At 32.9% G+C, this 12,589-nt stretch overlaps 1 protein-coding gene across 2 annotated transcripts in view; it reads right to left on the reverse strand.

Moving 5' to 3' along the window:
- LOC111047634 (lutropin-choriogonadotropic hormone receptor) overlaps positions 1 to 12,589 on the reverse strand; it is a 98,586-nt gene that overhangs the window by 12,072 nt on the left and 73,925 nt on the right. For both annotated transcript variants that reach the window (XM_039426886.1, XM_039426887.1), the window contains exons 6-9: positions 12,202 to 12,276; positions 7,348 to 7,413; positions 995 to 1,063; positions 228 to 302 (exon numbers count right to left, since the gene is read on the reverse strand). In XM_039426886.1, the coding sequence (XP_039282820.1) occupies positions 228 to 302; positions 995 to 1,063; positions 7,348 to 7,413; positions 12,202 to 12,276 (285 nt within the window). The remainder of the gene's footprint in view (positions 1 to 227; positions 303 to 994; positions 1,064 to 7,347; positions 7,414 to 12,201; positions 12,277 to 12,589) is intronic.

Here is a 12,589-nt window from a genome sequence, read left to right on the forward strand (position 1 = left end):
ATATATTTCATTTGCTTGATTTTCTACTATTCTGGATCTTATTTCACTATTTTACTAGTCTTTATCTCTCTGAAATGCTGACAGAATCCATTCAGGATGGTAATTTAGAAGATAGAGTCAAAGCTCTTGTCAATTGCCAACATGCTTTGAGGATGTATTAGATTCAAAACAGGGGGTCTTGCGTGCGTATATGAATTATTGATGATTGCTTTGTTGATTCGACTTACAAATGACGAAGACTTCTAAGGCCTGTGAAAGCATCACTGTCCAACATTTTCAGCTCTCTGTTTCCCTTTAGACTCCTAACAACAAATATAGAAAGTCCATTAACTGCTATAAGAAAAATTATAATTAAAAATATGAGCACTTTTGAATGATCCTTCTCGCATTTTAAATGCAGATTGATTGATAATATTATCAGGTGCTGGGAAATTCATTGTCAAAGTAATTTCCTTCTCTTGTATTTCATTTTTTCTATTTTAATGAATCTTTATTTTAATGTATTAAATCTTTTTTTATGAATGGTAGATTGGAGCTCGATTGGAGAATCTTCAAATTATTGTAGCTTGGTAGATTTATTTTTGCAGTCATACGTACTCCATCCTTCTTGAAACTTTAAAACTATTGAATCCAAGAATCTTTGAATTAGTCTACACTTTTCGTTCGTTTTTATACATACAGATTTGTATGACCGATCATGTTCTATATAATATATTGCCTATCCAGAACTGTGACTATGTTTATGTCAACAAGTAACACATTGATAGTTATATAAACGCACAGAGTAATCCCATGAAAATCCACTGTTCACAAGAAAACGTTCAGATTGATTTGAAATAATTCCATCGTTCCAAGTTGATCGGATGGTGTAATTCCATGTTAAATTCCCTTATACTTCGAGTAATTTGAATCCTTTCATTCATTAACATTCTCCCCCATTTGATAGAATTTTTAGAATCAATTATTAAAATTATTTAGAAATCATTATACTCACAGGGTCGCTAGGGTACTGTTGAAGAAAGCTAAAGCCTCTATCTCTCTTATCTTGTTATAGTTCAACCATCTGAAAGGGGAAAACAGATTCCATTGGAGGGTGTAACTGTAAAACGTTTATAAACTTTTCTTATATTGTTTCGACTGAGAGAGGCGAGAATTGAATGACAAATAAGCCTATAGTGAGGTCCACGTTATAATGACAGTCTAGGATTCACAATACTGTTGCTGTCCTTTTCTATCATACAACAAAACAGATAGCGCTATCTCTCTCTAGCTTTGCAATGTTGTCTGTTCTCTAGAATATTTTATTTTTACTTTTGACAGTGACTGTACAAAAGTAGACAAACAATTCTCAGCCGCCATTTTTCTTCTTCATTCTATCAAAATACTTTAGTACACAAGTCTGATAATTGATTAATTTAAAATGTATTTTTGGAATAATTAAATAATTTTCAGACATTACCGTATGAGAAACACAAATCAAAATACCTGAAATGACATCCTAGACTTCATCCATGCTTCAGTTAGCCTACACGTATAGGTTAGACCTACTCGTACCGGTATAAATAATATTGAAAGGTTATTTAAGAATTATTTCCATTGAAATTACTGATTTTCAATAGGATTTCTATTTCTCTATTATTTTTGAAAGAAATTGGAATAGAATACCTACCAAATAACTTTATTTCTGTTGTTTCGAAATTCAGATTGGTGTATCACATCTTTTTAAATTAGCCGCCATTTCAGGTTTGTATAGAAATAAAATCTGATCTCAGTTATGGAAGCAAATTTTTGAATCAAATTATTAAAAATATATTTATTCTTGATTGATTCGACATCAAATTGATTATTTTATCAAGGAAATGATAATTATTATTATTATTAGATCAAATTTAATGGGATGTATTGAGTAACAGCTGTGTACAGTCAGTGGCAAAATGGAGAGACTTGGCAACGTTTTTCTCCTATCTTTCTCCACTGCCGTTATAACGTGGACCTCACCATAGGATGATTATAATTCTTTCAGATTTCATGAACTGAAAAACTTCTTCTCTAGTTGGAGATTACATTCCCCTATTAGTCATTCTGCCTCTTCAAAGTATGGAATATATTATATAATACATTATAAATCTATCAAGATCAGTAAGTCTCTCATTTCACCTATATTTTAACTATAATACTGCTATGTTCTAATGATTCACCAAATACAATCGATTAATAGCTTTTTGGATCGTTTGCATAGTCAAAGCTTGAACTAAATTCAAGTCAGCTGGTGGCTGAAACTAAAAATGAACTACATTATAACGAAGGAGACTTGATATTAAATATCAAGATAACTTGATAAATTTTATCAAGCTCAAAATGAAATTCAGTTTCAACTCTCCAACTAATCTCCAATATCTAAACTTTTATCATGCAACCTGAATACAACTTCATCATGCAACTTGTATATTATACAAAATCAGAAAAGTCAGCTTATGTGGAAATAATTGATTAATTCCACTGTAAGCTCCTATCTGCACTTGGATGAGTTTTTCTTTCAAAGAACAAAACATTAATAAAAAATTAAAATTCATTTGAAATTCGTTTCAATATTCATTTAAATATTTCATTACTCCCTCAATAGACAAAAAATGCAAATTTTCTTATGAGCTAGTTTGATCCCTGACTGAGTGAAGCATGCGATTTGAAGCCCGCCTTTGACAAACAGAGGGTTTTTGAGTGATCGGTAAATGCATGCCTGCTCGACTGTGAAGGAGCTCGTCCCGAACCTTTGGGTGATTGCAGAAGTCGAACTCAGTCAGGCGAGATATTACAGTGATAACATCGCTCTTGTTATCAGGTTTTCAGTTGCTTGCCGTTTTCCATCTTGCGAGTTTCGACTAGTTCTGTACTAGTCCTAACGGTTGCTACAATATCAATTCAGCTTACTAGCTTTGGAATTCAATCTCATTAGTGAAGCCTTGAGTTTTCCAATTTTACAATTTCATTTTAATTTTAATTTGACTTCTTGTTCATCTTGTACTTCTTGTTCTTCTTCTTCTTTTTCTTCTTCTTCTCCTTCTTCGAATTTTCAAAAAAGGAATATTTTTTAAAGGGTTTTCAAAATTATGCAATCCTACCAATTCTACCCTATACAACATTGATATTTCTCTAGTATAGATAAAAAACCACACATCACGTAAAAGAACAATTTATCATGAACAGGATCCCTTAGGAATTTTCGAATTTAGTAGTGGGAGGACGGGGGATATACCCAAAAATAGAAAATCATGTCCTACAGCAAAAATACAAATTTTTCATTATAATACCTTTTCAAGGCCTTCCTAACAAAAAAATACATATTTCGGCTGAAATCATCTCACGCGGGTTATTTTCTATGAGAATCAACCGTTAGAAACATTTAATTTCAGTATTTCCTAGTGGGGGAAATACGTCATAAGGATAAATCAAGAATCAAAACTTTTGACAGAATGATCAGATATCCTCGTACTACAGCTCATTCTTATCAGCTCATCAAGGCGGTTCAAAATCATGTATCATAATTGAAATTTGATGGGAAAATGAAAAAATCCACTTTTAGTGTATTTTAGCCCCTATTTAAATACACAGAAAAATGGCCAATTTTCTATATTCAGAACTGTGTATCTCGGTATCCCGAAATGATAAAAAATGGTACTTGGTCTTGATTTAAAGAACAGAATCTCCTCTTTCATGTGAGGTAATTGAATTTTGTAAAGATATACTCGTGAGGTAAGATACGTTTGATTAAAAAAATCAAGAAATTTGCGATATTTTCCTCCTAAAAAACGACCATTTGACTTGGCTTATTACGGTTCGTGTGTCAGCAATCAGACTCTCAAAGCTCTTTTTCCTCACTTATAACGTTTTCACTATTCATACTCATATAACTTGGGATTTTGTCTACAGTTCTCACTTACATCGTCTATACAGTGTACTTGAATAACTTAGGATTTCGTCTACCATCTCCCGTGTCCTAATTACCTCAGCCTTTGCCTGTCAATGGACTCCTCCCATGTGAGTCTTCTTGCTTGCATTGTCGACCCCATTGGTACCATTCCTTCAGGAGTACTTTGATCTTCCTTTTCCCTAGTTTATTGTAGGTATTCAGTAACTTATTCATCTCAGTTTTATCCCCGGAGGCATCCTCCTCACATGTTCAATCTCTTCTCCTCTGTCATAACGACGATAATACTTACATTCACATCCAACGTCTCCAATATTCTATACGGAAAAAGTCTTGTCTGATATTATAATTTGTCACCTCCACCATCCTTGTATTCGGCCTACTCACAACACCGTCTCCAATAGTTTTCAATACCTCGATCCCTGACTCATACGTTTTATTCATTTCACAAGTACCTGTCCAACAAGGATAGTATACAGTCCTAAACTAGTCTCCCCATCTAGTTTTTTTATTCTCGAGGAGGTTCCAAACGGTTTTATCCGATACAAAAAATATTATTTATTCTCTTATCCTTGATCAAATATTCAATATTATCTTCTGTAGACGCTAATAGGTATGTACAGTACTATCCTTGGCTTATACTCCAGTATTACACTATTTACTGTACAAAATTGCTTTATTGCAAACCTTGCTTGACCAATTCACTTTCTCGCCGTTTCTTCCACTCTATGATGACACCACTCTGAACATCTTTCAGTTGAATCTACAAGTGACTTTTGGTATGCCATTGAATCACAGGAATAACAATATCGTTATATGGTAACTCATAATTGCTACTTCTTATCTGTCAGACACAACTCCATGTTATTGGCTTATAATGATAGAAGTTATGAGAATGGTAATTCATGAACATCCACCAACTAGTTATCTCAGTACATTATTGAGCATTAACCAAACGATTATACATACAAACGAGTGTTGAGATTCAAAATGTTAGGAGTGCCGAGAACAATACCAGCAACACATTACCGCTTCCCCTACAAAATCCAATCGATTCGATTTACATATTCCGTTTCCAGATACTTGAATATATTAGCTGGTCATCATGGGATCCTATCTCTCTTGTATTGCATGAATCTTCTCTCTAGAAAACCCATTATTCGGAAAATATCTTCCAATATTGTAAAAGGATTTCCAGATCTCCTAGGAATTCTCCCTAGGCAGTCGAGGATTTGTCTTCTCTGAAAAAGTCTCCCCATCTAGTTTTTCAATTCTGAAGGAGGTTTCCAAATTGTGTTATCCGATACAAAAAAATATTATTGGTTGTGTTTTACTTGATCAAATCAAGTAGCAATGTCTAAAGATTATGATTTAATATCATCATGAAAGCAGAGAAATATGTGATACAAGTTTGAAGTTTCAGCATATCCAGGGATGGATAGATATTTTCCATCTTCGTTAATTTCCACCCATGGAAAAAGGATTAATAATAATGATTATTAATAATGATAAAACATGATCAACAACAATATCGTAACAGGGTTACGTTGTTATCAAAGAAATTTCCACCCTGTTACGATATTGTTGTTGATCATGTTTTATCATTATTAATAATCATTATTATCAATCCTTTTTCCATGGGTGGAAATTAACGAAGATGGAAAATATCGATGAAACATAGATAGAAAATATCCAATGCTTTCGAACCTCATCATTTTCATGGATGATAGCGATAACAATAATTTCACACTTTTTTCTATGTATTTCATATGACAGGCAGTCAAATATTTAAGTAAATAATCTCAATTTTTTACTTACTGACTGTAGTACTTTTGACCGTCTCACGATCATTTTCAACAGTGCCGACCGGAAATGTTCTGTCAGTAAGTAAAAGATTTTTATTACTTGAATATTTGACTGCATGTCGGGTGAAATACATAGAAAAACGTGTGTTAATACAGTGTAGCTCGGAATGGATCAAGAATCCATCACCAACAATATTTTATTCGTCAGTCAAGTCATGAAGATCAAGTCTATGATAGTATATACTCTTAAACAATAATATTCCATTACATGTCTCTCTATGGTAAATTCATCATCATGATTTACTCACGTGATCAAAATTGAGAATTTAATATCGAAGTTGCTTGCAGAGAGAAGAAAACTAGTAAGGATCATTGAGAGGAGCATGATCCTTATAACTCTAAATTATTATTCCTCGTTCAATAAGTGTGTACTATATTGTAATAATAAACCCTCACTTCGACCAATGTTTCAATGAATGAGTTTAACGAGAAAAGATACCTTCCCAGTACCATCCATATTGTTTGGTTCCTTTGTATAGGTTCTAGGATGAAAAACTCACGATTCAATATTATTGGAGCTTGACATTATATAGTTTTCATCACATGATATTTAAAGTGAGCCTTATTTCTCTAGATAAACTCTCAATAAACATCCTTCAATTATAATAATATGTGGTTATTATTCATTATCAATAAACCTCAACTTTCCATTACAGGGTGATGTACAAGAATCAATTTTCCATTTAATTATAGTAGAAGGTTCACTTTTAATTGAAATCTGTGTAGATTGATGAATATTTCGATAGAGTTATCGGAAGTCTAAGATCATCATTGGAAAATGAAAGCTGCAACAATTTCCAAAGCTAACCTTTCCCAGCCATTATTGTTGTTTCAATGGTGGAAATGTCCCATTTAAACTTCATCATCAATTTAGATTGGAGCGAGTGATTTATCACTCATTCACTCGCAAAGGATGATGTACTTCGCTCAATCTCATTATTTAAAACCAAGCCTTTGAAAGAGGCACTTAGAAGTTATCAATTGGATTATGAATGCACCATTGACTCATCAATCTTTCGATAAATACATTTCCTGGCTGAAAACCCATCATCTCAATGAGGATAACATCTATCGGGAGTATGACAAACTCATCATTCATTATTAATCCCCCATATACATCCCCTGAATTTTGAACTGGTTATGTAGCAGTGAAGGTTTTGTTACTCGTTTTACCAATAGTTATTTAATTCTTTTCTTTGTGAATTCCTAATTCCATTACACAAACTCGTACTAATCTCATCCACCTGCATTTATTGTTCGTTCATAATTTGTTTTAGATTATAAAATATTTTATAATATTCTCAGTATGATGTTATTAGTCGATTTATGAACTTCTTATTCAAGATAAATTCCTGTATCAATAATAATAGATTGTGATAGAGAACAAAATTGCAATTTTGAAGTCCAATATCATAACCGTGAATGGTGATTATTCATGCATACTGAATTATTATATCTGACGGAGAGTGAGGGCTTAAATTTTTCTGATCAATAAGAATATTGTTGGTTTCGAAAAGATGCATCCACATGTAGAAGTAATAAGTGGAAATAACTTACAGTTGATCGCTTGTAACTTGTATGCTTCCTCTTGTGAGCTTTTCTATTTGATTGTTATCCAAATCACTGAAAAAATACAATTCAAAGGTCATCAAAAAGGTTAATGGCATCTCTGTTTGAGGTTATCTTTATGTATAAGATAGGAGTTGATGAAAGTATTTTTGAATCTCACATAAATAGCTTTTACTAGTTGGACTCTATTGAAGCTATTTATCACTAGAATTGTTTTGTTGAAGTTTGTTCAGGAGTAGAAATATCCAGGTTGATCAAGCTCTTCAGCCACTACTACTACTACTACTACTCTGACAGATAGAATGGGAAACAATCAGAACAGGAGTTGTTTTGACAGTTTAATGGTGTAAGACGCTGAATAACCAATCAAAAACTTCAATAAGATGTGAAAGTATAATGAGAATCACTTCCTGGAATTAAGGGAAAACATTCCTGGATCAATAGTGCTTGGACTCACTAATTGCATGGAATGAGACCACTACTACAAGATGAACCAATGTGATGTAGACCATTACATTATAGATGAACATCTCTTTCTCTTACTGCTTATTGCATGATATTTTAGATTCGCTTCGAGTAGCCCTCGATAAGAAATTAAACCAATGGAAACTGCGAGTTATATGAATCACCTATATCTAGACTGGAATGGAAATTATGGAAAATCCAAGTTAACGGAATGATACATGAAGAAATGTGGAGTACAGAACTCTAGGTTCTATTGGATAGAACTTGTCGTCGACTGATAAATAACATTCAACAACATAATTTTACTTCATATTGGCTTTCTGTCATGTCGAAAAAACAGAGTATTCATGAAAAAATATTTTCTGGAGGACTATTCTAATTGTGAATGGAGTCTTTGAAGATGTAGAGTTTGTTTGATGGAGCGAGTCACTGAGTCAGACGACTTTGCCTAACAGACCTACATCGAGGATGTCAATATTGAATCGCAAGTGAAACAGCACCTTTGCAAACGGGAACTGATTTCATTATTTACACATTTCAATCAACTCTAAATGAGTTGAACACTTTTGCGCCCGGCATCGTTTCCAAGTTTTATAATCATGCCAGTACACAAATTCTCTCAATTAATGTCAGCCTTTGAATAATTAACACCAGATAGAGACTAGAAATCAATTCCTAGTGTGAATGATTAGAAAGAGTATGAGATGAATAAGAATTTTCTTCACTGCTCCGGCATCAATCCAATAGATAAATATCGTAATCATCATTATCACTGAGACGGAATCAAGAGTTTATAATCATCCAACATTTTTATAAATTTTTCATACGTAGTTGAAACATACGTGATACTTGTTTCAAAGATTAAATTATTCATTGTGTGAGTAAACAATTAAAGAGAATTTACCAGCTCTAGTACATTCGTTATTGAAAACCACAATCAATTCGTGCATTACTGTCACGAGCTATCAAAGATACCTTATTTTGTGATAAATTGATGTGTATGGCATTCTAGATGGGTTGTTGTTCCCAGAACCAATAATGATTGGCTGAATTACCAGGAAATTTGTGACAGCCCTGAAATCAGTGTCTATTTTGGACGCTGTGATATTTGTTGATGAGGAATTCCAGATACAGTATTCTGCATAAATAGTGTACTGCATTATTGGGCTGATAACATGCAAAGCATGTGCTTACTGAATACCTGCATATTTTTCAAATTGCCTTGTTATGCGACATAGAATTTAGAGAATAATTTTATTTGATTAGAATGATATTTGTCAAATTGATTAATCATTATTTTAGAATGTCAAGTAATGAATTCCTAAGCATCATGATGATGTCAATGAATGTCAAGTGAGTAATTCAGCATTCATCATAATCATGAATAAAGCTAAAAAAATCGTATTTTGGAATTCATTCCTCATCATTTATCGTGAATCTATTTTCGAAAGCACTATTTCCATCAAGCGAAGGTAGAGATTCATTGCTGTGAGATTCAGAAGAATTATTGAATCTTATTTCAGGCCAGATACAACCTGTATATCTTATACTCATATCAGGCTATCTCTTTCAAGGAAAGCAACATGAGAATCTCAATAAAATTCTTATAAAATCTTAGACAAAACTTTCACACTCACTTCGAATAGTTCGTGATCAACAATCATTGCTGTGGGTCAAAAGTTCTCAAAATGAAGTTCAAAGTTCTCATTGAAACTGAAAAGTTCTGAAGATTACTCGAGAGTTATAATATTTAAAGTGTTGTGTGTATATTATCCCATATCCACTTGATAGTAAGATATAAAGAAAAATAATTAGAATATAAATAGAGTGAGATAGAAGTACTACTCTTACAAATAAGATTGAAATAAGTTGAGATGTCTTGAAGTCAATGATAAGGTGGGATTTCTATACTTTCCATCATGCAATCTAGGAAAACACAGCTTTCCATTTTCCTTCTTATGAGGGATCAAAATTATTATCTTTCAGGATGAAAACTTGTTTTAGCATTCTGTTTCTATGCGCTTACAAAAATTGGATTGAATAGGGAGGTTATCAGGTCTGACATGAACATTTTTAGAAAAGAAACTGAAAATGTTTAATAACTACACTGCAGAATGTCACATAATGCTGTGTGCGTGTAATAGAACCGTTTGATGAATGCATCAGTAATTTGTCAGTGGTAAGTGCAGCAATTGAATGAAACAGTCGATCAATATCAGGTGCTCTTGCTGGGTGACAGGCGGGCTCAAATTGCAATTTTTGTAATTTAGCCTGTTGCACGCTTTGCAGTCATGTGCTGTCCAGCATGAAGAGAGAATCTATTTCTGTACGATAGAGTCATGTACGATGGCTTTTTCATAGGGCGGCTACGAAATTAATCCCATGTACTGGACTTAATGATGATGGCCTCATGTCACTTGCAAGAACAGTCAGTCGGATACATTCTCTTCCACGCCGCTGTGTCATTTTTTATTATGTACTACTACAACTGGCAAAATAATATTTGGTTCGCTGGTTTCGACAAAACTCTGACTCCTCCATATCATGATATTTTGACCTCAAAATTATTCGAACGTTAACGATTGATGATATTTCTTCATGTAATGATAGTTGCTTTGCAAAGAGTTCATGATGATGTTTTGGAAAAGAGAGTCTTCACAGACATTCCACTTACATTTGCATTAGTGAACTTCTTGTCCTCAGACAATAACATTTAGATATATAATAATAATATGTCGATGTTAATGATCTTGGACAATATTGTGGGACAATACGTGGGTTAGAAACAGACAAAACTTTATTCAATTATTCATATCAACAATGGACAGGATAGTTCAATCAAAACCATAAAACTCCATGGTAGTTTAGAGATTCAAAAATAATCAATATGTTATCATTCTTTAGTATATGCAGTGGTTTTTTCATTCAGGAAATGTAATCATGCGAAAATTTAAGCTGCAAATTTCTGTATAGTCGAAGGTTTCAACTTCAATTTTAACGATTTGACAATAACATTTAGATATCTAATGATAATATGTCGATGTTATTGATCTTGGACAATATTGTGGGACAATACGTGGGTTAGAAACAGACAAAACTTTATTCAATTATTCATATCAACAATGAACAGGATAGTTCAATCAAAACCATAAAACTTCATGGTAGTTTAGAGATTCAAAAAAATCAATATGTTATCATTCTTTAGTATAATTATGCAGTGGTTTCTCCATTCAGGAAATGTACTCATGCGAATATTTATGTTGCAAATTTCTGTATAGTCGATGGTTACAACTTCAATTTTAACGATTTGATTCAATTTCTGAACGGTAGGAAAATATCAGTTCACCTTTGAACGCTTTGTATAAGTGTGGAATTGTAATCTGAATCCTTTTGAAAGGTTTGTTTAACCTAACGAAACAAGTTTAGTATCGGATTGAGGTTAACGACGTAGGAGAGCTGGCAAACAGAACTTGCCTAACGAGGATAATCTGTAGGGCTTACTACATTCCATCATAAGTTATTATTATTGTACATTGCCGACCAATGTACGAGTGTATTATTGTTTCAAAACTTACAAATTTGTGGAAAAAGTGAAAAGAAATTTGAATGTAAATACTAAGATTTCACAAAGGTGAGCTGTAATCTTAAGACTCGCAACTTTTTTCCAAGATTTTTAACAATTTTGTAGGCTAGTAATATCTCAAGGTATAGCCTAGACTGGATAAAAATATTTGGACTGCTACACAAAATAAATGGAAACTCTTCAGTGGTGTAGTGTAAACAACATTTTCTGATGATTCAATTATGACTTATTATCTTTCATGATTAATCAAAGCTCTATCCAAAGTACCTAGAATAATCTAGGTACATTGGCTGTATCATTGTGATTGAATATTCAATAAGATGATTAATGTTATTTTATTGATAAATCAATAGTATTCAACATTAAAATGGCGGATAGTGATCTTGATACTAGATAGCGATAACATTGACATTGGTTAGATGCATATTTCAACAGTTTCTCTCGACAGCCATGAAGCAAATCCTTGACTTTTCTCTCCGGAACTGGACTAATTGAGTTTTAATAAAGTTTTCAGAGCGAATAACTCGAGAGCTAATTTACTTGCTGTGAAAGCTTCCGCGAAATAAGTGTGATCATGAAAATTGCGTGGGTGCCAGTTGTAGTTTCATCACTCTTCCCTGATACAATCAGATTATTATTAAACCTCTATAGCTCTAGAAAACAATGTTTTTTGAAGGATGTGAAATAAAAGACTGGACAATTTTTATCGAGAAAAAATAGTGGAAAGTATTTCTCTAAACATGCTTTCTTTTTACACTTGAAAGGAATATCAATAAAAAATATATTGTACTTACATTATGCTCATTGGGTGCTTGGATCCTAAATATTTCATAGCTGGAACTACGCCCAGACCTGTGTAAGTGCAACGGCTTGAAAGAAATAATGCACATAATTACTATATAAACGTGAGATTAGAGTAATATAAATACTAATAATAATCAATCATTGGAATCGCGAAATACGTATGAAGTAAAGAAGTTTTTATTGTCAGTTTTAATGCAATTCTGGAAGATTAATGATGATAGAATGATGATTTGCACAGATTGATTAATTAAATGATACAGTGATTGTCAAGAGCCAGGCTTCAGAGACAAAGGCTATGTCATCGACGATTCAGTAGTATAACAAGTTAGTTGAGAAAAAAGTACAAAACTTATCAGAAAATGAACGATTTTTAGTGAG

This window comes from Nilaparvata lugens, chromosome 4 (genome assembly GCF_014356525.2).
Source record: "Nilaparvata lugens isolate BPH chromosome 4, ASM1435652v1, whole genome shotgun sequence".
Classification (NCBI taxonomy): domain Eukaryota; kingdom Metazoa; phylum Arthropoda; class Insecta; order Hemiptera; family Delphacidae; genus Nilaparvata; species Nilaparvata lugens.